This window comes from Panthera leo, chromosome D4 (assembly GCF_018350215.1).
Source record: "Panthera leo isolate Ple1 chromosome D4, P.leo_Ple1_pat1.1, whole genome shotgun sequence".
Lineage (NCBI taxonomy): Eukaryota > Metazoa > Chordata > Mammalia > Carnivora > Felidae > Panthera > Panthera leo.
Genome location: NC_056691.1, coordinates 18,937,407 through 18,963,176, shown reverse-complemented (window position 1 = coordinate 18,963,176; position 25,770 = coordinate 18,937,407). Strand labels below are relative to the sequence as shown.

The 25,770-nt window shown below is 37.8% G+C and overlaps 1 protein-coding gene across 1 annotated transcript in view; it reads right to left on the bottom strand.

The window, feature by feature from the left end:
* The window catches only part of VPS13A (vacuolar protein sorting 13 homolog A), a 234,969-nt gene that overhangs the window by 90,388 nt on the left and 118,811 nt on the right, over positions 1–25,770 (bottom strand). The window contains 5 exon segments of the mRNA XM_042913973.1: positions 20–147; positions 7,952–8,102; positions 9,656–9,803; positions 17,330–17,634; positions 20,037–20,204. Coding sequence (XP_042769907.1) covers positions 20–147; positions 7,952–8,102; positions 9,656–9,803; positions 17,330–17,634; positions 20,037–20,204 — 900 coding nt within the window.

The window sequence follows — 25,770 nt, the reverse complement described above, 5'->3', positions numbered from 1 at the left end:
CTTTTTTTCCTTAACTTACCTGCTCAGGACTTGGACTATATAGTACCATGGTGAGATAATCAGTTTTGAAACTCATATTTAGCGTTGTCTTAACTTGAGAGGCCTGTGAATGTATTTCTACCACAGCAGCTGTCACTACAGTTGTTCCTTGGAAAAATGAAAAGTTATTGGACAAAAAAGTTAAGAAAAGTAGAAGTCATTAAAACAGGCTTAAAATAGGCTTAAGAGAATTATCCAGTAAACAGGTATAGTATAATGATATTCAAGAAAATAAAAAAATATTAGAAACTTCAGATGCTGAACTCAGTAACTACTGGCTTAAGATTCTATCCATGCAGTAACTCGGAAATATTAAACACTGATGCTCCTGTTTCCATTTTTGTAAAATGAGAATAACAGAACCAACCACTGGGTTTGTTTTCGGGATTAAGTAAAAGAGTATGTGTAAAATTCCTACTAGAATACCTGGCACCTAGTTTAATATTCAAACTTACTTCAAAAAACTAAAACCAAACAAGATCATCTTAAATGATGTTTAAAAAATTGTTCCACTGAAAAGAAGGAAACAAAATTCATTCTCTCCTGCATTTTACATTTTGAGCCAAGGCATTTACGTACATGGTATATATTAAATGGGTTTTTACTAAACACACAGCTCTTGCTAATTCTCATTCTACCCAACCGCAGAGACAAGTACCACCACACCACGTAACTTATTTTTAATTGAGTTAAAATGTACATCGGTGAAATACATGGATCTTAGCAGAACAATTCAATGAGATTGTATATATCCATGCCACAAACACTTCAATTAAGATACTGAAGATTTTTTACATCTTTGGTTAGGTTTATTCCTAGGTATTTTATGCTTCTTGGTGCAGTTGTGAATGGGATCAGTTTCTTTGTCTTTCTGTTGCTTCATTATTAGTGTATAAGAATGCAACTGATTTCTGTACATTGATTTTGTATCCTGCGACTTTGCTGAATTCATGCATCAGCTCTAGCAGACTTTTGGTGGAGTCTATCGGATTTTCCATGTATAATATCATGTCATCTGCAAAAAGTGAAAGCTTAACTTCATCTTTGCCAATATATATATGTTTTCACTCTTATGTAAATCCTGAGAAACTTAACAGAAGTCCATGGGGGAGGGGAAGAAAAAAAAAAAGAGGTTAGAGAGGGAGAGAGGCAAAGCATAAGAGACTCTTAAAAACTGAGAACAAACTGAGGGTTGATGGGGGGTGGGGGGGGTGGGAGGGTGGGTGATGGATATTGAGGAGGGCACCTTTTGGGATGAGCACTGGGTGTTGTATGGAAACCAATTTGACAATAAATTTCATATTTAAAAATAAAAGTTTAATTATTTAAAAAAAAAAGATACTGAAGATTTACATCATTCCAGAAAGCTCTCTTGTAACTCTTTCTAGCTAATCCTCAACCTCCCTACCATTCTAATTTTTAATCACCAAAGGTTAGTTTTGTTTGTTTGTTCTTAAAGTCTGCATAGTCATATTCAGAGTAAAACCTCTTTCGTGTTTGGCTTCCTTCAGTAAACATGTTTCAGAGTCATCCATGTTGTTGCAAGGGTCATTCTTTCTTCTGCAGTCTATGAAAATGCATTCTACAAAAAATACAGTTTATCCATTCTAGGACTGATGAACATATGGGTTGTTTCCAGATTTAAGCTATTATGAATCAATCTGCTACAAATACTCCTGAATAAGTCATTTTGCAGATATATGCACTGATTTTAGAGTGGGGTAGGATAAATACTTAGACCATAATTGTTTGTTACAGGGTAGATATATGTCAACTGCCAAACTCTGTTGAAGTAGTTATAGTATTTCACATTCCCAACATTTTCCCAACTCATTCACATTCCCAAATCACATTATGTGCGTCTCCGCTGTCTCATATTCTCATCAACATGTGGAGTTGTCAGTCTTTTAAAAACTGACTCATCTGGTGAGTTTTCCTGATAAATAACTATATTAGGACCTTTTCACCTGCTTACTGTACATTTAACGTATCCTCTCCCATGTATCCAATTTTTTTGGTAATTCTTTTGGTTTTATTTTTAAAGTTCTTAATTTCAAGGAGTTATCAAGTATTCTAGATATGACATCATATACATGTATCATGAATATGTATCTCAGACTGAGGCCTCACTTTTCACAATCTGATACCATCTTTTGATAAGTATAAATTAAAAATGTGTATGAAGTGTCCTTTATAAAGTTTTCATGATTAGTGTTCAATCTGCCTAAGAAATCTTTGGCTATCCCATGATTGATGAAAGTATCCCATGTTGTCTTTTTTTTTTTTTTTTTTTTTTTTTAATTTTTTTTTCAACGTTTTTTATTTATTTTTGGGACAGAGAGAGACAGAGCATGAACGGGGGAGGGTCAGGGAGAGAGGGAGACACAGAACCGGAAACAGGCTCCAGGCTCCGAGACATCAGCCCAGAGCCTGACGCGGGGCTCGAACTCACGGACCGCGAGATCGTCGCGGGGCTCGAACTCACGGACCGCGAGATCGTGACCTGGCTGAAGTCGGACGCTTAACCGACTGCGCCACCCAGGCGCCCCCCATGTTGTCTTTTATAAGCTTAAAGTTTTAGCTTTCAAACATAGGTCTTTCATCCATCTCAAATTAATTTCTATATATGGTATAAAGGGACAAGTTTCAATTTTTCCTACATTTAGATTATCTAGTTGTGACAGCACCATTTGTTAAAACGCTTATCCTTTCCCTATTGACTAGTCTTCATTGAAAATCAGTTGACTCTATCTGTGTGTTTTCTGGACTCCTGGGTTTTACTATTCCGTTTATGTTATGCCAATAGCCACACTAACAAGATTTGTAGTTTATTCCATGTTTTGAAATTACACAGTATAAATCTTTGTTCTTCCTTCGCAGTATTTTTTTTTTTTTTTACCCTTTGTTTTTGGGTTTTCTGGGTATGTGGTCAAAGGCATTTTTATTTCTTTCTACTCTTTAGACCTATCAATCCTTCTCCTGGCCTTATTACTCTATCAATGACTACCAATTGACCTGGTATGATGATTATGGACACTTCTAACTTGTGCCTACTTTACAGGGAAAAATTTAACACTTCAGCATTAAGTATGCCTTTTAAATATTTCTAGTTTTCTTCACAAACAGATACAGAATTTTATCAAATGCTTTCTTTGCATCTGCTGAGATATAATCTTTTTCTTCTTTGTTAATTTGGTGATTTACATTCATTGATTTTTGACTGTTAAAACCAATTTTGTTATTTTGGGCTAATTCTCACTTGGTCAAGGTGAAGTATCCTATATCCTTATTGTTGGATTCAGTATACTAATATCTTGTTTAAAATTTCCGTATCTGTGTTCATGAAGTATTTGGTGTGTGATTTTTTTAAATGCTTATTTATGCGGGGGGGGGGGGTAAAGGGGGGGGGGAGAGAGGGGGGGGGGAGAGAGAGAGGGAGAGAGAGAGAGAGAGAGAGAGAGAGAGAGACAGAGACAGAGAGACAGAGAAATTTCCCAAGCAGGCTCCATGCTGTAAGCGCAGAGCCCAACACAGGGCTCAATCCCACAAACTCAAGATCATGATTTGAGCCAAAACCAAGAGTCAAACGCTTAACCAAATAAGCCACCAAGTACCCCGAGATTCTTTTCCTGAACTGGCTTTTTCTTTTCCTTGTTACCAGAGTAATGCTTGCTTTAAAAAATTGCTAAGGAAGTGATCCCCCTTCCTCTATTTTCCAGCAAAGCTTGTGTAACACTGGTATTATTTCTAACTCAAATATTTCAAAGAATTCACCACTGAAATTCAAATCCTTTAACAGACAGAGGGCTACTCAGATTTTTTATTTCTTCTTATGTCAGTTTTGGCAATTTTGTGTTTTCCAAGTAATTTCTCCATTTCAAAGAAGTTGTAGAATCCAGTCACAAAATTATTCATAATATTTCCTCATTATCCTGGTAGTGATCTGCAGTATCTATCTAACTCTGATACTGCTAATTTTTTTTCTTTCTTTCTTCCATCCTAAGAGTTTATCGATTTCATTAGTTTTTTCCAATGAAAATAATCTCTGACTTTGCCAATTTTCTCTATTATTTACCTGTTTCTCTTCCACTGACTTCTACTCATACCTGTATTACTGCTCTCTTGTATTTACTTTGGGTTTAATTTGCTCTTTTCTACTTTCTCCAGGCAAAATATTTAATCTTTTAAACTCGTTTTTCCTAATCAAATCCTTTTCAGCTACAAAATTATTTCAGCTCTGCTTTAGTTGCATCCCCAAATTTTGGTATGCTTTATGTTCATTATCTTCCCGTTTAAACACTTTTCTACTTTCCTCTGTCTTTTCTCTTTAAAGAAAAATTTTTTTTTTTTAACATTTATTCATTTTTGAGAGACAGAGGGAGACAGAGCATGAGCGGGGAAGGGGCAGAAAGAGGGAGATACAGAATCTGAAGCAGGCTCCAGGCTCTGAGCCGTCAGCGTGGAGCCTGATGCGGGGCTCAAACTCACGAACTGCGAGATCATGACCTGAGCTGAAGTCGGACGCTCAACCGACTGAGCCACCCAGGAGCTCCGCATCTTTTCTTTTTTGACCCACAGGTTATTTGAAAAATGTTTAATGCCCAAGTAGTTCAAGTTTCTCTGACATCCTACTTCTACTCATTTCTAATTTAATTCCATGTGGCCAGAAAATTTTATGGCCTCCCAGGATGGTCTATCCTTGTGAATATTCTAAGAGCCCTTTTAAAAGACGTACATTCTGCAATTGTTGAATGTCAATTAGGTCAATTTTGTTAACAGTGTTCAAATGTTCTATATTCTTTCTGACTTTTGTCTATATTCTATTAATTACTAAGAGTGGTGTGCTAAATACACAACTATGATTCTGTATAGGGGTATTTCTTCCTTTTGTTTTGTCAATTTTTGTTGCAGACATTTTGGAACTCTGTTATTAGGTACAACAGATTTAAAGTTGTTAGAGCATCCTTGCAAATTGGTTCCTTTACCATTATGAAAAGAAAAAAAAGCATTTATGAGACAATCAGGAGAAAATGAAGCCTACCAGGATATTTTCATGGTTTATAGGGGGTATAGCCATTTTTTAGGGGTGACAATGTTACTGTGACTACATTTAAAAAGTAAAGTTCTTACTGCTTAAATACCAACTGAAGGTAGACCATCTAAGATTTTCTTTAAAGTCATTTAGAGGGATGGCAGTAGGGGGAAGAAAAAGCAGAGTTACAGCAGTAATAAAGACAGTCACATGATACTAGTTGTTGAAACTGGGTTGATGAGTACTTAAGAGGTGTTTACCTTATTCCTTCCACCTCAGTGTAGGCATAAATTTCAAGAAAATGATTAAAATAGTAATATATTCACATGTCTATTTTTTGTTTCATTTTGGACATGATCTTTACACTCCCCACTATTTTAAGTCCTTACCACTTCCTCTATCCGTCCCATCTTCTTCTTTTCCTGCTTTGATCAGTTATATCTCCATTTCCATGTTAACAGGGTTAATAACATTTACATTCTTACTTACATAGTTAATTAAGTCTTCAATGTGTTAACTATGGCTATGTGATCATTTTCAATAAAGAGAGTAATAGTTTATTATTAACACTTCCTCTACTGCTATATCACAACTACTCCATCTCTCAAAAAAGAAGAATCTTTTCTCATATTCTAACAGTGGCTCAAAATCATGCAAAATGTAAATCCACTTTACTTCTGGCCCAGACTGTATAGTAGAGATATCTCCCTTCTTAAGAACCAAAAGCATGTCTTCCTTTCCAAATATCACTTATTTACCTAATTAAGCCCTCATTCTATATACTATATGAAATTCATGCTATTTTTCTTTTTTTAAAGACATTCTGCCATTTCTTACAATTTTTCTTAAGGCATTCTGAATTCCCCTTTAATGAAAACCAAGAACTTCCTAGCCCAATCAAACAGATAATTTTGGGATTCCTTTTCAATGTACTCCTGAGTAGGCCCATTGTTTTCAGATTCCCATGTTTTCCTTTTTCCTGGATTCCTTGTTTGTTTCGCTAGATTATATTTCAAAGTAATTTCTTGATGAATGAGAATGAAGTAAACTTTGAGCCACTAGAAATTTGAGAATTATTGTGTTTTCACATTTCAAGGTTTGATCATATACAGAATCCTAACTTCAAAATCATTTTTCTTAGATTTATGACTATAGTACTTCATTGTCTTTTATCATCCATCTACCCCATCCCATCCAGTTTTGCTCAGGGTAATCTGATTCCAGTAACTCTTTTTCCAGGCCCCTAATCAACAGCCTGCTTTTGTTCTGAAACTATAAATCTTACCTTTGTGGTTCTAACATTTCATAAAGATCTGTGTGCATGGGCAGTCTTTGTTTATTCAATCCGCCTGACAGTCGTTAGGTTTTTTTTTATATCCAAGAATTTATTTCACTATTTATTTAGCTCTGGAGATTTTCTATTATTTCTTTCAAAGGTTCTTCTCTTCCATTTTCTCAGTTCTTCTCCTAACATACTTATTATTCTGGATTGCAACCTTTGACTAAAGGTCTATCATTTTTTTTTGAAGTTTATTTCTTTTGATGGGGAGGTGGGGGAGGGGAGAGAACGAGTGAGCACGAGCAGGGGAGGGGCACAGAGAGAATCCCAAGCAGTCTCTGTACTGTCAGCACAGAGCACAATGTGAGGCTCCATCTCACAAACCATGAGATCATGACCTGAGCTGAGATCAAGAGTCAGCTACTTAACCAACTGAGCCACCCAGGCACCCCAAGGTAATTAAAGGTCTGTCATTCTTAAGTTTTACCTCATTTTACATTTCTATGGTTTATTTTTCCTCAGTGTCATGGGAGCTGATTTTACATCAACTATATATTCCAACTCAGTACTTACGTTTTAAATTCATGCTTAGTGCATTTGTTCTGTTTCAAAATTTCACCATATTTTTGGGTTCCAAGAACTCTTTCTTATCTTGAGAGGGGGGAAGGTCGTGATGGTAGGATTCAGTTTCTATATTCTCAAAATCCTCTGATTATGAATTAGAGTTTGTTTTCTGTTTGTTTACATTCTATTCTGTTACCTCAATTAATTCTCTTTCACTCAGAAAATAGTTGTCATCTTTGTTTCTTTTATGCTTTGGTTCTTGCTATTTCCTTATTCCGACTATGAATATTTTAACAACAAAGGACTAGACTGGTTATACTACTCAATAAGGATAGAGTGTCCTATAATGTTATAAATGTAGGGTTGTTTCTGTGTTTCCCTGACTGGAAAAGTTGTGTATTATCTCAGGGCTTTGCAAGAGTGGATCTAGTGGACTAGTAGGTTCCATTTTGAGGTAGGTAGGTTTGAGGATACCCCAAAATGCCAGAATGTGAACTTTATTCTTGTGAAGCACAGAATCATCCCAGCCCTATATGACCCAGTCAGGTTCCACACAGCACATTAAATCCAACATTAGATGCAACTGAGTTATGTTTCCCTCTGCTCTGCTCCACCTATCTGTCTTGCAGATATCTGCTGAAATTCATCATTTATCAGTGACTGTTCTCTCTCGACATCCTTAATATTTTGATACTAATATAAAATATCCCATCTGGGATATAGGCTGCACTAGGAATAAGGGAAAAGAGGAGGATGGTGAGAAAAACTGAAAAAAGGACATGTAGGGCAGTAGGTATAACAAGAATAAACACTAACGAATTTTGTCACAACACGATTAGGAATTTTGATTCAAAGAAAAAAATCACCAGAACGTCTACTAACAGACAATTTAGAGATACTCAACTTAGAGAACTGAAAACAGATCTATAAATCTTGTTTTCCAAAAACTCAAACTAGAGAATGGAAAGAAGGATACAAGACGCAAAGGAGGGGTTGGACATGGGGAGGGGAGGGCTAATCTGAAGTTAAGAACATACCTTCTGAAAGGTGTGAAGCATTAGTAGCTCCACTCGTAATACCGTGCTCATCTTTTACTCCTGCAGGTGAGGCGCCATGACCTTCTTCATACCACACATTGCCATGTAACGTCTTAAAAATAGTCGTTAAATCTTCTTGACTAAGAATGAACTGTGAAGAAAAGATTTGCTTATTTTAACATTACTACTTTACGTAGTTCAAAATCCTCTTCCACAGAAAAGCCAAGTGTTTCATTTCAATCCTCTACAAGCCAATTTTTTAATGCATTAGATATTTGTACTAACCGAATAATACTGTTTCCTAAATGACCGTGTGATTTTTAGTACCTTGTGAGATATGGAAATTAGATGTCAATTCCAATGAAATTATGAATAAAAGTTTTTTGTTAGGCATATACCAATTAACCTAATAATTTAAAACCTTTCAAATGAACTTTCACCTTTACCTAGATACTCTGCATTTTTTGGGTTACTAAGCACCTGTATTTACAAATGCAATTTAATCAAAAATATTGACTTGCATCACGAAAAATAGTTCAGTGTTTTACATGAATTATTTCCTTTGAACCTAACAAAAGTCCTCGGTATAAAAAATATATCCTGGCTTTATATAAAAAGCTGAGGTTTAATGGTCAAATATGATACTTAAATCCACTTAAAGAACTCATGCAGTCACTCAAAACCCCATGTGTTGTGAATTTAGCCTAATATCACCAACGTAAGATCTGTATTGAAAACTGTGTTAATTCAATGTCAACTTGGCTAGGTCACAGTATCTAGATATTTGGTCCAATATTATCCAAGATATTACATATATGGTATGCATATAGAATATGTACCTCATGCACAGACCATCTATAAGTGCCCAGCTGCCTTCTGGGGCAGACCAACCAGTATGAAACTGGGTCTTCATGATCCACCTGAATAGTTAACAACTGTTACAGTCTACCTCAGGGGACCACATGTTTGACCCCTCCTGAACCTCATCCTCTGTGTCAGGGAGAGGCTAAAATTGAGTCATCAAGAAGTCAGTCTACCACATCCAGACCAAGTGTAAACACACACACACACACACACACACACACACACCCTTTGATTATGTTTCTCTGAAGAACTGTAATAGCAATTATGTAAAAAAAAAATCCCTTTGAGTTTTAAGTTGATATACTCAATCACCTCAAGGAAATAATTTTAACACCACAAAATTTAACACTTTTGTACTAGGATTCCTTTGACTGCATTTCAAAGATGCAGTAGTATTGTAAGGTATACTATACATGAAGCAGTCAAACATTATTGGAAAGTAGACTATGATTGAAATTATGAATCGTAAACCCAAGGGAAACTGTAAAATCAATGACAAACAATCCAAAATCAGGTTAAATGTGGGGAGACAATACAATAAACAGAATAAAACAACTAGAAAACAGAAAACAATTAGAGAGAGAGCAAATTTTAAAGTTTATTATTTGAGAGAGCAGAGGAGAGAGGGGAAGAGAGGGAGAGAAGTCCAAACAGGATCAACGCTGTTAGCTCAATCCCATGACTGTGAGATGATGACCTGAGCTGAAATCAAAAGTCAGACGTTCAACTGACTGAGCCACCTAGGCACCCCAAGCGATAACAAATTTTAAACCAACTATATCATAATTGGATTTTTTTAATGGCCTAAAAACGGAAATAAATAGCATCCAAAAATCTCACCTCCATGGGCTTTAGCTGAGCATTTACATTAAAACAAGGAACTTCCTGGTACCACTCCCAAGATAAATTTCGCTCAACAATCACCTCAAGATTTAATGGCAGTAGCAGATCCAGTACTTCCTGGTATGCATCATCAATAAATTGAGACCTGTAAGTAGAAATAAAATTGTTTTGTTTCATATATACTCAGAGGAGTAAAAAATAATTTTTACCATTCTATATACAAATAGAAAAAAATCAGTACTTTGTGTATGAAGAGAAGAATAAAATCTACCCAGCTCTCCAAGTCAAAATGACAGTACATCCCACTGTAACATAGGTGATTTTTTTTGAGCTCAAGTGTTCCATATTATAGAGAAATGTATTTTTAAAATATGATTTTACAATGTTAAAAAGTGCCAAAATATATGTTGGTATAGTAAACCCTTAAAATGAGAACTATCTCCATATGTTTTTAAAATTATTTTTAGTTAAAATTCCAGTATCATTAACATACAGGTATAAATACAATACAGGGATTCAACAATTCTATATATGACTCACTACTCATCATTTTAAGTCTACTCTTAATCCCTTTTGCCCATTCCCCCATCCACCTCTAGTAACCATCAGTTTGTTCTCTACAGTTAAGAGTCTGTTTTTTTCTTTGTTTCTTGAACTATAGGAGCAAAACCCTATGTGTTTGCCTTCTGCTGAATGACGTCACTTAGTATTTTCTCTTCTAGATCCATCCATGTTGTTGCAAATGGCAAGACTGCAATATTTTTATGACCCATCTTCCACCACACACACACACACACACACCACTTCCTCTTTATTCATCAAATGATGTACATTTGAGCTGCTGCCTTAATTTGGCTATTATAAATAATGCTGCAATGATCATAAGTGTATCTTTTCAAATTCATTTTTCATATTGTTTGAGAAAATACCCAGTAGAATTACCAGATCATATGGTAATTCTTTAATTTTTTTTTAATTTTTTTTAAACGTTTATTTATTTTTGAGACAGGGAGAGACAGAGCATGAACAGGGGAGGGTCAGAGAGAGGGAGACACAGAACCTGAAGCAGGCTCCAGGCTCTGAGCTGTCAGCACAGAGCCCGACGCGGGGCTAGAACTCACGGACCGCAAGATCGTGACCTGAGCCGAAGTCGGCCGCTTAACCGACTGAGCCACCCAGGCGCCCCTCTTTAATTTTTTTTAAATGAATCTCTATGTACTGTTTTTCACACTGGCTATACCATTTTGCATTCCCACCGACAGTGGACAAAGGTTCCTTTTTCTCCACACTTTCACCAACACTGGTTGTTTCTTGTGTTTTTGATTGTTACCATTCTGACAGGTGTGTGGCGATATCTCAATATGGTTTTGATTTTCATTTCCTGATAATGAGTGATGATGAGCATCTTTTCACGTGTCTGCTGGCCATCTGGATGTCTTCTTTGGAGAAATGTCTGTTCATCTCTTCAGCTAAGTTTTTAAACTGTGTGTGAGAGTGTGTGTTGAGTTGTAGAAGTTCTTTATGTATTCTGAATAATAATCCCTTACCAGATGTGTCATTTGCAAATACCTTCTCCCATTCATAGCTGGTCTTTTGGCTTTCTTGATTGTTCGTTGGGAAGATTTTTATTTTGCTGTAGTCCCAATAATTTATTTTTGCTTTGGTTTCCCTTGTATGTAACTGTTTTCTCTTTTCCTTCTGCTTTTAAGATTCTCTATCACTACTTTTTCTCCATTTTAATTACTATATATCCTGGTGTGCGTCTCCTGGGGCCGATTTTGTTGGGGGCTCTCTGTGCATCCTGGATCTGGATTTCTGTTTCTTTCTCCAGATTTGAGAAGGTGTCAGCTATCATATCTACAAATTTTCTGTCACCTTTTTACTCTCTTCCCCTTCTGGGTTCCCTAGGATACAAATGTTATTACACTTCATGGTGTTACTGAGTTCCCTTAATCTACTTTCATTTTTCACTATTGTTTTGCTCTGCTTGATTGCTTTCCATTGCTCTGTCCTCCAGGTTGCTGATCCATACTCCTGCTTCCTCTAGTCTATTTACTCCTCATATATTTTAAACTTTAGTTATTGAGTTATTAATCTCTGATTTTTTAAATGTTTTCTTCCTCTGTATTAAGGGTCTCACTGAAGTCCTCTCCTTTTTTCTCAAGTCCAGTGAGTATCTTCATGACCATTACTCTCAATGGCATCCTCTATCAGGCATATCATCTCCATTCTGTTTAGCTTTTATGCTGTGATTTTATTCTATTCTTTCATTTGGGACTTACTCCTCCGTCTCTTAACTTTGTCTCTCTGTTTGTATGCATTAAGAAAGTCAGCTGTGGGGCACCTGGGTGGCTCAGTAGGTTGGACGTCCGGCTTCGGCTCAGGTCATGATCTCGTGATCACTACTGAGTTCAAGCCCTGCGTCGGGCTCTGTGCTGATGGCTTAGAGCCTGGAGCCTGTGTCTCCCTCTCTCTCTCTCTCTCTCTCTCTGCCCCTCCCCCCAACTCACACTGTCTCTTGGTCTCAAAAATAAACATTAAGAAAAAATTTAAAAAAAAAGTCAGCTGTGTCTCCTGCTCTTGAAAGTAGTGGCTTTATGAAGACAAGGTCCACATGGTGTCCAGCAGTGCAAGGTCCCCTGTTCATCAGAATGTGGTGCTTAAGGAGTGTCCTGTATGTGTTGCGTGCCCTACTACTGCTGAGCTGTGTTTGCCTTCCATCCAGTTGCCTGAAATGGTGCTCTTTGCTTGTTGTGGGCAGAGTTTGGTACCTGTGTTGTTAGCGGTCCAGTATGGGGCCACCCTGGGGTTGAGGTGGGTCAGACCAAGTGTCTGGCAGAACAGTAGTAGCACTGAACCACAGGGGCCTCTCCCTGTGTTGTCCCCTGACAAGTTTTGTTAGTGGGTGGAGCCTGCAGTTGGACCAGATGTCTGTGCCTGGCCCACTGCTGAGGCCAGAGTTGAACTATGTGGTTATTTCCCCTATCCCCGTCACAGGAGTCACTTTGGAATGGGGCTGCCCCCCGCCTTCAGGGCTGCTTGCACAGTGGCAGACCTGTCCCACCTCTTTGGATGGACGCCTGCCAAGGGCACGTTGGAGGGGGCAGGTCCTCGGGAGAATGTGCGGGCAAAGTGCATAGTGTCAGCAAGGTCTGTGCTCATCTGCTATGGGAGGGATCTCCAGCCAACCAGGAAAACTGCCCAGTGAGGATGATGGGGGTGGGTCCACAGAAGCGTGTGGCAACAGGACACACTATAAACAAGCTAGGTGGGGAGTGCTTGCGCTGTGCTGGTTCCCACAGGTGCTCATGTATCTATCAGGGGAGGGTAAGGGCAATGGTCAGCTTTTCTGTTCTTGCGGATTCCCAAAAACCCCTATCCCTTCTGCACAAGACTTGAGGTTAGTAAATAAATCTCCTTCCTGTTTACCCTCAGTGTTTTTCAAACTGCTGCTTCTGTGCAAGGGGGCTGTTTGTTGTGCTGTCTCTTAGAGGGTGGGTACTCCAATCCCCATTGTGCCCTGGCTCTCCCAGAGCCGAACCTGAATTTTTAAAGTTCCAGGTATTAAGCCCACCGATAGTAAGAACTTGCTAAATTTACACCCCTGCGGTTTTCAAAGCCAAGTGTTATAGAAGATCCATCCTCCCGGTGCCTGCGGAGGTACCTGCTCCTTTCCCTTCTCCATGCCTACAGGTGTCCCGCCCTCCTACTGACAGCCTCATGGCTGAGTCTGGCTCCCCACCTTGTCTCCACCCTCTTTGACGTGGCCTCTTTTCTACATTTAGCTGTGGAGAGTCTGTTCTGCCAGTCTTCAGGTCTTTTTCTGGGTTATTCATACTGATGTGGGTATTATCTAAGGGTATCCATGAGATAAGGTGAACCCAGATCTTCCCCCTCTGCCTTCTTCTCTGGAAATTCCTTATATGCAATTTTAATAGGTGCATGTTATAGGACTATAATATAACTTCAACCTTCCATTGTTGAAAGTTATGTTGCTTTTATTTTTTCAGTATAAATAAATACTTGGATCAGTACTTTTGTACCTATTTTTGATTAACTTTCTTGTTCTGGACAAACTAAGAAATTAACATTAATTTCTGTGTCAAAAGATTACTTCCTTAAAAATATTTGCCTTATCAGTGTTACTCAGTATCTAGGATAGATACTTTTCCTATGTGCTCCCACATTCTGTTTTATATACTGTATTTTAATAGTTTATTGTCTTGTCTATAGTTTCAGTTAGAAATAAAAGCTTCATGATGGCGCCCCTGTGTGGCTCAGTTGGTTAAGCATCTGACTCAGGCGCAGGTCGGGATCTTGTGGTTCATGAATTTGAGCCCCACATTGGGCTCTCTGCTGTCAGCATGGAGCCTGGAGCCTGCTTAGGATCCTCTGTCTCCCTCTCTCTCTCTGACCCTTCCCCACTCATGCTCTGTCTCTCCCTCTCTCAAAAATAAACATTTAAAAAAAATAATAAAATATTCCTGAAAAAAGGGGACTACTTCATCTCAATCTATGCTGTATTGCCCAGTCCTTGGCTTAGATAATTGCAGTACGTCATATGCTATACAATTATTTGCTGAAATAAGAAGACAGAGTGTCTCTTTGTCTGACACCTTAGTTGGGAACACAGGTTTTGGAAGATCAACACTTCTCATGGATATGCACATGCAGAAATAACTGCAAAAGTGTCATGTTTATTGATTTTGGGGTTACATATAACTTTTAGCGAATGGGCAAGTTCACACATATGGTATCTAAGAATACTGCAGACTGACTGTATATGTATGTATGACTGTAACACACATACGTGCACATGGTCAATTGCTGCTTACCTTTCTATTCTCTTTATTTTCATCATTGTAGTTTATAATACATTTTAGAAGTATTTAGTGCAATCCTATATATTTTAGTATTTTAGTAGTACCTCTAATGTTATGATGTCTCCATTCCCCACCTCAAAATCAATGTATACAAACTGACATCTTTGTAATATTAGATCTAGGAAAATATTCTCTCCACATTTATTCAAGATTTCTTTCTGGCCATGGGTTAAGGTCTACAACTTTCCTTATAGAAGTACTATAAGTATCTTTGTAAAAATTTTACATTGCAATTAGTAGCTTTGCAACAAAATGATTTCAACACAGGTTGTCACAAAAATAAAATACTTATTTGTCTTTATGTGCTTTTCTATGAAGCTGAAACCAAACTGAATTTCCAAACATCAAGAACTTGAAAATCATTTCAGGGAAAACCTGTAACTGTATAACTGAGTAATTCTATTTCTAGAAATTCATCTGCAGGAAATGAATTATCCTAACGACATGAGTAGGATGTCATGATAGGAATAATTGTAACGTTATTTATAACAGCAAAAAAACTCACAATCAAATTAACTTTTAAACAATAGGCAACTAATTTTTAACAGAATAAAATGAAATATTTAGAAATAATTTTGTACTCAAAATAATATGGAAAAATATTTATAGCATACTGTTAAGGGAAAAAATGTATTTACGATGCAAAATATATAATTCTTCTTTTACTTAACATATATGTGCAGAAATAATGAACTAGAAGAAACATACCAAACTACTAATACTACTTATCTCTGAGTGGTCATATTTTTCTGTTCATCCTAATACCATTTTATGTTATGTCTTCAGTAAAAAGTTAACTCATTTTTGGACATAAAAATAAATATTTTTAATGCTCTAAAGATATTTAGTAAACTCTTTTCAAAGCAGATAATCTATTTGTAATATAGATTCACACCTGATTTACATGTACCATTTCTTGAAATCAGGCAAGATGTGATTTTCGATATTCTCTTTTAGTAAATTTAGACTTTTATACAGTTTAAAAGTTAATGAGCCATCTGAAGTTTAAAGTGTCTCTATGTATCTATAGCCTATTATTAAAATAAAAGTCTCTCACCTCAATATTTCCCTGTGATTTTTGAATTCCCTGGGCTTGGCCAAACAAATCTACATTTTCCAATGTCTTCACTAAATGTATCACTGTAACCGAAACCTGGCTTTCCATGGAGCTCTATTAAATAGGGGCCAATTTTTCTCCAACATCCTATTCATCTCAGCATTAAAAGACAGAAGTCATTTTCCTTAGTTTGTAATGATACTCAATTCTCACTCCTATCCTTTTAAGAATATCATCATCCAGACTTACCACTTTCTACTCTTGCTTTCCTGTATCAACTAGTCAGTGCTTATTTTTGAAGACTTTAAGATTGATGAATTTCCAGTTTATAAACCTCTCTCTACATTCTTTTACTCTTTATGTACCCTCTTATCTTTGATTTCTTCTGTCTCCATTATCCATCAACATGACTCTCAATATTTAAAAATCCTATCCCACTTTAGTCACACCTGCTTGTTAAAAATTCAGTCTTGCCTGAATCCGACACCAAATATCAAGTACTACATGAAAAAAACTATCATGTACTCTTAATTCATGGTTAACAATGTCAACAGAGTCCTCAACATTGTCTCAACATATCTTCCTGGAATGCCTCCCATCTCTCTGCCTGCCATTTCTTAGTCTCTTTTGAGAAATATATATGCCTTGTGTATTGGCATTCATCAGGATTCTGTCCCGTATGTCCCACTCTACAAACTATGTGATATCACTTGTTCAGTGACTTTAATAGATAGCTAAATATTACTAAGGACACCCAAATCTGGAAGTCCAAACACTCTCCTAAAATCTACACACATACGTTCAAGTGCCTTCCAATCTTTTTCTATAGATCTCTATACCAAAGTCAGACAGCAACTTCCAAGTTACTTTACCCACTAGAGAACTCAATGTCTCCACTCAACTGTTTTTTCTGCATTGTTCTATCTTATCTCGGTGAACTGCATTATTACCAAATAACAAATTTTGTAAGCCTGCAATCTGGAGTCAAATTTCTCTCCTCAAACTCTGACATCCATTCAATAATCTCTTACTATATATTCTACTTTTTAAATTTCTCTTAACTGGCTAGTTCTCCACTACCTCACTTCCCTACCCTAGACAGCAACACATGTAATTCTTATGGAAATCACACCAGTAGTTAGTAAACCACTCTTTCAACCTCTAGTGTTGTCTCCTTTTGACCTGTTTTCTACAACCCTTCTAAAATCTAAGTGTGATCCCATTTTTGTGCATCAGCTCATTACTTTCATTAAAGAACAGCTACCTTGACAATGAAGTAGAAACTGTTTATTCATCCTTTGTAAAGATTGCGCATTATAATATGTCTTGTTCCCAGAAGAGTGCCCAGGATACACGAGGTGCTTAAATTTCTCCTTCCATCCAACATGAAATAATATAAACCGAATTTATCACACTGCCTGAAACAACTCATCCCCTTCACCAAAAAAAACCTCACACAAAAACATTTAAAAATGATTTTCAAGACACAGAACATCAGACAACAGTCATTCCTGAGAGATAAATTGTTTAGTCTTCCTGGTTACCTAAGGAGCATTTTTCAAATACTATGTAGGTTTTCAAAAAACTTGCGCAAGAGAAATTCTCAAAATTAGTATAGTTATAATAAAATAAAATCTCCCTATAGACAGGAGACTCCGGATACCAAAACCTCTCATGTAAAAAGTCTGAAAAAGACTGCATTCTCCACAAATGTACCTAAGAAAAGCTTACCTGTATAGTCGCATTTCACTCAGCCTTATTGTTATCAAATCAATAATGGGTGGGGGGTTGCTCTGGCTCTCTGTTATTATATGGAATGTATTTGTCATTGTAATTAGTCCAAAATCAGCAACAAAAACATTTTCAGAAACTGGAGACTGTGGGATGACCACCACTGGGGCTTTGATGTTAACATCCAATGACATTCTAGAACTCCTCTGTGCCAGTTCTTTTACACCAGTGGCCGCCATTCCTGCTGCCTGAACAGTAGCCTCAGCCAAAGCTTGTTTAGCCGCTTGAAAATTATCTATAAAAGCCTAAAAGGTAACAGAATTATATTATTAAGGTTACCATTAATGACTGTTAATGTTAAATGCATACTGATATTGATGATCGTACTTCCGTGAGAAAAATTTTTTCTCGGTACAACCAAGCATTCTTTTATCCAAGTCTGGTTATCTGTACTAAATCTCAATATTCTCCACTGAAAACTGAGAAACAGTAAGATACAGATACAGAAACACAATAAAACAACAAAAATTTTGTCCCGGGAAAAAAGTTAACATGTAGATATTGCAAGGTTTCAGTGATACCTATTACCCTTATTAACATACTTTCCCTAATGGCTAAGCAATCACACTGTATTCTCCTATACAACCTCAAAGGACAGACAGCTTATTTAAGTTTGTAAACTACAAAGTAACTTGAAAAGTAATAAAATGTCAAGAACTCTGTAGTTTTTGAATTCCGACCTCTAGAAAAAATATTTCAGTGACATAAAATGTATCTAGAATTATACCTAATTTCCAAACAATTTGTTTTCAGTAGTTGTTTCCAAACAATTTATTTTCAGTAATTTTTTTTAAACAGAACGGTTTTTTTTAGCTTACTTATTTTGAGAGAGGCAGAGCCAGGGTGCACAGGGGAGGGGCAGAGAGCAAGGGAGACAGAGAATCCCAAGCAGGCTCTTCACTGCCAGTGCAGACATTGAAGCAGGGCTCGAACTAAGGAAACCAAGATCATAACCTGATGCTGAAACCAAGAGTGGGACACTCAACCAAGGCACCCAGGCACCCGTATTTTCAGTAATTTAAGACTAAAAGGCCATCACAACAGGGCTCAGGGACATAATGAGGCTGAGTTATAAAGATAAATTAGAGGGGCTCCTGGGTGGCCCGGTCAGTTAAGCACCCAACTCTTGATTTCGGCTTAGGTCATGATCTCATGGTTCTTGAGAGACCAAGCCCCGTGCTGGGTTCTGTGCTGACCGTGCAGAGCCTGCTCAGGATTCTCTCTTTCTCTCTGTCCCTCCCTTGCTTGTGTCCTTTCTAACTAAATAAACAAACTTAAAAAATAAATCAGAAAAAAAAAAATTAGAACAGGAATGCTTGTTCATATTTACTATTTGAGTATGAAAACACACTACAAGCTACAGGAAAAATTGCACTTAATCTCAAAAAGATCACAGGGGTGCCTGGGTGGCTTAATCACTTGAATGTCTGACTTTGGCTCAGGTCACGATCTCATGGTTCATGGGTTTGAGCCCCATGTCAGGCTATGTGCTGACAGTGCAAGAGGCTGCTTGGGATTCTGTGTCTCCCTCTTTATCTCTGCCCCTCCCCAACTTGAATTCTCTCTCTCTCTCTCTCTCTCTCTCTCTCTCTCTCTCTCTCTCTCCCAAATAGATATCTATCAAAAAAAGGTGCGCTTGGGTGGCTCGGTGCATCCCACTCTTGATTTCGGCTCAGATCATGATCTCACGATTTGTGTGTTCGAGCTCATAGGGCTCTGGGTTGACCGACTGGGATTCTCTGTCTCCTCTCTCTCTGCCTCTCCCCCACTCATGCTCACTCTTATTCTCAAAAATAAGTAAACTTTAAAAAAATTTTAAAAAGATCACAAAAATAGCAACATTTATTTAGAATCAGGTAATTATGTAGTTTATACACCAAGATTTAAAGACAACATTTTTTAAAAAGTGAATACTGAAGTCCTAAAGACAGGTATGATAACAGGAAAAAAATAACCATGAAAAACAGAAAAAGAAATCAAACATCATACGGTGGTATCATATAGAGATTCATTCTAAAGCCTTTACACCCCAGATAGAACACGCAATAGAAAACATAATTTCCATAATGATTACTTACATGAGACCAAAACAAACTTCAATCATAGAGTTTTTTTTTTTTAATTAATTAATTTATTTTGAAAGAGAGAGAGGCAGAGAGAGAATGGGAGAAAAAGAATCCCAAGCAGGTTCCACCCTGTCAGCACAGAGCCCAACAAGGGGCTCAAACCCACCAACTGTGAGATCCTGACCTGAGCCAAAATCAATAGTTGGATGCTTAACTGACTAAGCCACTTAGGCATCCTTATATTTAGTATTTTTATTTAGAGTTGGAAGTCAGGTAAAACAAAGACTTAAACCGATTATGTATGAAGAATTCAATTAACACATATAACAAATCCATGTATGGTATACGTACATATATTTAATACATTAATACGTATGCTTGAATTAACTGCACTATTCCCATATGAAAATGATATTATATAAATAAAACACTATGAATTTCAGCATTGATAAAAGATACCCAGAAAATTCTGAAATATCAGGGGAAAAAAATCAAGTGAGGAATTACTGCTCTTCACCTAACACACAGCAAATAACTTCCAAATAGTAAGAAAAAATTAAAAAATCGATTAGTATACTTACCAATATAGAACGTAGAAATTTTGTGATAAAAACTACTTCAATGCAACCAACAGTTAAAGTAACTTGAACATCAACCACGTTCATATCTGTGTATGCAGAACCAGCAGTTGCATCCACAAAAGAAACCATTTTGAAGCTGAAAACTTCTTTTCCAGTGATGTAAACGGCCTTAATGAGAGAAAATCCAACTATCAAAATCCACTTTTGAAATGTGTTTTCAGTACAAAAGTAAAGCACAAAATAACAAAATATACACACATATTTTGAAAATCTTTCAAGTATTCAAGCCAAGTACAAATAAAACAGTAATTCTAACACCTCTATTGGAACCTACACTGCAAGATTTTTCAATGTGGTGGTGGCAGCTCCCTTTGTGGGCCATGAAACCAACATAGTACGTCTTCCCAACATTTTTTTTAGTGGGGAAAACAGAAGAAAAATGATCAGATCATACGAACATTCTCATTTAGTGTGTATATTTGGGTACTGAGAGTTGCCCAATGAACATACTCTTTGGTCACTGTAAAACGTATGAAAGACGCTGTACCTCTACAACTTAATGAAAACTACTTCTATTTTAAATATGTCAACAGGCTTTCCAGATCCTTCAAAAAGTCTCCTCCTATATTTCTCTTCCTAATTTGTTTGTGACGGGTCATCTCAACTGCTGAACAAGACTTACATACAGCAGTTTATTTACTTAAAACTTTTTTTTAATGCTTATTTATTTTTGATAGAGAGACAGAGCACAAGTGAGAGAGGGGCAGGGAGAGAGGGACACACAGAATCCGAAGCAGGCTCCAGGCTCTGAGCCGTCAGCAAAGAGCCTGATGCGGGGCTCGAACTTGTCAACTGCGAGATCATGACCTGAGCCAAAGTCCGATGCTTAACCAACTAAGCTACCCAGGCGCCCCTACATACAGCAGTATGCTCTGCAATACTAGCAAAATCTCAAGCTCTGCAACACTAGCGAAAAATGGTGGAGAAAACAGCGCACGTGAATTGTCAAAAAAATTTTGTAAGCTGGACATATCACCAACTAAACTTAGTTTATAGCTTTCCTGACCCTTCTAAATGCTGGAAGGTAGAAAGCTGAAGAGCCATCAACAAGCAAATGAATTCCAACATGGTTCAAAGAAAACTTCAGGAACCAAAGATATTAAGGACCTCTGAAGGCTGAGGCGCAAGATGAGGCTGAACAAAGTCTACAGGAATTCTGCTTCTGCCCTGAATGTACAATGCTGGACAGAGGTCCACTCCAAACCTTGGCAACAACAATAGCAGCAGCAGCAGCAAAAACAACAACAAAGAACTAGATGACCTATAAAAATCACAACTGTGCTTAAAACCACTAGAAATCTGAGGCTACAAGCCAACGAAGCAGCCCAAAATGTAAGGATAAAACAGTCCAGAAACAAAATCCCTCATCCTCAGCACAAGATATAGCTGAAAGAATCTGAAGCAGTGGGTATAATGAAGGCAGTCATATTAAACAAGAACACTCAAAGCCAATTCAACCCTCCGTTAAATTGACTCAACCTCCATGCTAACTGCCTGGCAGAAAAAAAGACCCATTATCAGACATAACTACTATTCACTTCAGTATCTACTGTTCCATACATGATCTCTTACACTCAATCAATAACTAAGATACACTGCAAAAAGCAAGGAAAAATAAAACCCATCAGGTGACATAGAAATCAAGAGAACCAGGTTTGCTCATAACACAAATATTGGAAATTTCACCCAGTGAATTTTAAGTTCCTATGATTAATATGGTAAGTGCTTCTAGTAGAAAAAGTGGAAAATATGCAAGAACAGATGAATATCACCAAAGAAACAGATGAAGAAATGAGAATCTAAGAAAATATTAAAGATTAAAAAAAAAAAAACAGTAACAGAGATGAAGAATACCTTCAATGGGTTAATAAATAGATTCAAAAGAACTAAGAATAAAAATCAGTCAACAGTTAAGCTATAAAAATAGCTTAACAGGGGCACCTGGGCAGCTCAGTCAGTTAAAGTATCCCACTCTTAATTTGGGCTCGGGTCATGATCTCACAGTTCATGAAATCAAGACCTGTGTAAGGCTCTGCACAAAGCCTGCTTGGGTTTCTCTCTCTCCCTCTCTCTGTCCCTTCCCCACACTCTCAAAATAAATAAACATTAAAAAAAAAATAGCTTAACAGAAATTATCCAAACTAAAACAGGGGAAAAGAAGGGGAAAAAGTTGAACAGATGATTCAAAGGTTGTGAGACAATATCTAACAAGAATCTAGAAAGAATTTTTGGAATCCAAGAGGAGGAAGTACAAGGAGCAGATGAATAAGGGAGAGGAGGGGGAAGACAGAGAGAGAGAGAGAGAGAGAGAGAGAGAGAGAAAGGAACTATTTGAAAAGGTAATGAAAAATAATGTAGACATATCCAAGAAGCTCAGAAAACCCCAAAATCAAAACACACTTACATATTCCTAGAAGCACCATACACAAATCCTGAAAGAAGTCAGATAAAAATGAGAAATATATATAAAGGAGCAAAGATACATTGATGACTTCTCATCAATACCATGTCTAAGAAAGAATGCTGGAGCTACATCTTTAAGAGTTTGAAATGGGGTGGCGGGGGTGGGGGGGTGGGAACCCTGTCATCACAGAATTCTATACCCAGCAAAAACTTCAAATGGGAAATGAAAATGAAATGAAAGTGGGTTCTTTTCCAGTTCTCATTCCTCCTTGTCCCCCAAAGCTGAGAGAATTCATTACCAGCAAACTTGCACTATAAGAAATGAGTAGAAACAAAATAACAAGAAACTTGAAGCTACATGAAGAAATTAATTCCAGAAATGGCTAGAATGAAGATAAAAAGAGCTTAAAAAAAAAAAACTGCTCTAAAGAAAATTGACTAAACCAAAATCAGTACGTATGTATTATAGATTTTCAGCATACACAATATCAAAACATATTACAGTAATACCATGAAAGACAATAAATAATTAGGGGTTGATAGTAGTATTGTAAGGTATACTATACATGAAGCAGTAAAACATTATTGGAAAGTAGACTATGATTGAAATTATGAATCGTAAACCCAAGGGAAACTGTAAAATCAATGACAAACAATCCAAAAATCAGGTTAAATGTGGGGAGACAATACAATAAACAGAATAAAACAACCAGAAAACAAAACAATTAGAGAGAGAGCAAATTTTAAAGTTTATTATTTGAGAGAGCAGAGGAGAGAGGGGAAGAGAGGGAGAGAAGTCCAAACAGGATCAACGCTGTTAGCTCAATCCCATGACTGTGAGATGATGACCTGAGCTGAAATCAAAAGTCAGACGTTCAACTGACTGAGCCACCTAGGCACCCCAAGCAATAACAAATTTTAAACCAACTATATCATAATTGGATTTTTTAATGGCCTAAACACAATTTAGAAGTCAGAGATTGTCAGGCTGGATAAAAAAGCAAGATTGAGATATATGATGCCTCTAAAACACTCACTTTAAGTATAAAGACATAGACTAAAAGCTAAGACATAGAAAAAGATATACCATGCAAACACTAATCATAGAAATCTGGAGTGGCTATATTACTACCAAAGCAAACTTCAAATTAATGGTAATTACCGGGTTAAAGAGAGATATTACATAACACAAAGGTTCAATTCACCAAGGAAGTATAAAAGCTCTATGTAGAAGATCTCAAACAATGAAGCAAAAACTGAGGTAACCGAAAGGAGAAACAGACCAAGCCGCAGTTGAAACTTCAACAACAGAAAATCAGTAGCTTGTAGAATTCTATCAACCAACCTAGTGCTCTGACATTTGTGGAACATTCAACCCAGCAACACCCAAACATACACATTAATCTCAAGTATACTTGGAACATTCACCAAAGTTGATGTTTTATGGTCCATAAAACAAACACCAACATGCTTAAAAGAACTAAAAAAGCTTTGGCTTAAGAGGGCTATTTAAACTGGAAATGAGTAACAATAAGAGATCTGAAAGGAATCTCAAATATTTGGAGGTAAGAGGTGGGGAGTTAGGATGGAGAAGTAGGGGGACGGGGATTCCCCTCATCCCTTAAACACAGCTGTATGGAGGTCAGATCACTTGCAACACCCAGGAAATCTGGGCAGAAAGATTTCCACAGGTGGAGGGAGACAGCCTGGTGGATTCCGGGTGCGTGTATGTGAATTGGGACAGAGGAAACAGAGGAGACATACAGGGGAGGGAACCCCCTCTGTGGAGAGATAAAAGGGAAAGCCAGAGAGGCTGTGGAATTGTGGTACTGACAAGGTAAAAAATCTCTCTGTGCAACTGTCGTATGGACAAGGTAAAAAAAATCTCTCCGGACCACGGACTGAGGGACAAGAATTACAGAGAGTGCCAGTTTCTATTTTGCAACAGCTTTAGGAGCTGAAGATCAGAGTTTTCAAAAGTGCTTGACTTTCTGCAGACTGAAGCTGCGACGTGCACGTGCCCAGGGTGGGGGTGGGGGGTGGGGAGGCGAAGGGAGCCAGGCCTGGGGCCGGGTAGCGATCCCAGGGGCGCACCGGGACAGACAGTCCCCTTCCTCCAATACTGTGGGAAAAGAGTTTACTGCCTCCCCAAGGACAAAAGACCCTGTAGGCGCCAGCCAGAGGCCTTCTATCAGCAGGGCGGAGTGGGGCTACACCAGAACAGGGTCCGTAGGGTGCAGGGCCCTCTAAGACATTGGGTTTTGAATCCCAGCTGAGCGCCTCTGGCACTGGAGACTGTGGAGCAGGGCAAGCCCACCTCTGGCGCCACTACTTGAGGGCTGCCTGAGCGGTGTGGCTTGAGACCCCTGTCTGGGGAGGAGAGATTGGGGTGTCGCCATTTTTCCCCCATCACCAACAAGATAGGGCTTCAGGGAGCAGCACCGGGGCCCCCAGTGGAGGTGGGACCCGCCTACACCAAACCCTCCCCCTCCGTGCCCGGCAACTGCACATCTACCTAAGCAGAACGGACACTGACCAAAGCAGAGGGCCTCTCTTCCAGACCAGCACAGCCATGGGTCTCAAGCACCAACAGACAATTGTTTTGTGGTTTTGTCTGTTTGTTTTTCTTTTCCTTTTTCCTTTTCTCTTCTCTTTTCCTTTTGGAATCAGGTACATAGTTTGAGTTGGTTTTTGGTCAATTCTTATTTTTTATATATATATAATTTTTTGTCTAATCAGGCATTTTTACTCTTTTCTCTTTATACCTTTTCTAGATCTCCTTCTTTATTTTCCTTTCTCTCTCCTTGAATTAAGCCTTACAGTTTTTTTGATTCTCCGCTTAAGTCTTTTTTTTTTCCACCCCTTTCATTTTTCTCTTTATATGTGATCAGACTCCCCCTTCCTTTCCTTTTTTCCAGGGTTACTCCAGCAAACAATTCAAAGCACACCTGGTGGAAGGTCCCAACACTCCACAGATACAAGCAAGGAGGAGCTCTGCAGTGGACTGACCAGTGGGATGGAGCAGCCAAAACGCAATCACAGAGCGCACGCTCCACACTCCAAAAGCACTTCTGAAGGGCCAGGCCCTGGACAGTGCACGACACCTTTTTAATGTAGTACTACTTGCAGGTGCAGGACACATAACAAGCTATTAAAACACATAAAAGACAGAAACCTAGCCAAAATGATGACACGGAAGAATTTTCCTCAAAAGGAGATCCAGGAAGAAACGTCAGCCAGAGAATTGCTCCAAACAGATATAAACAATATA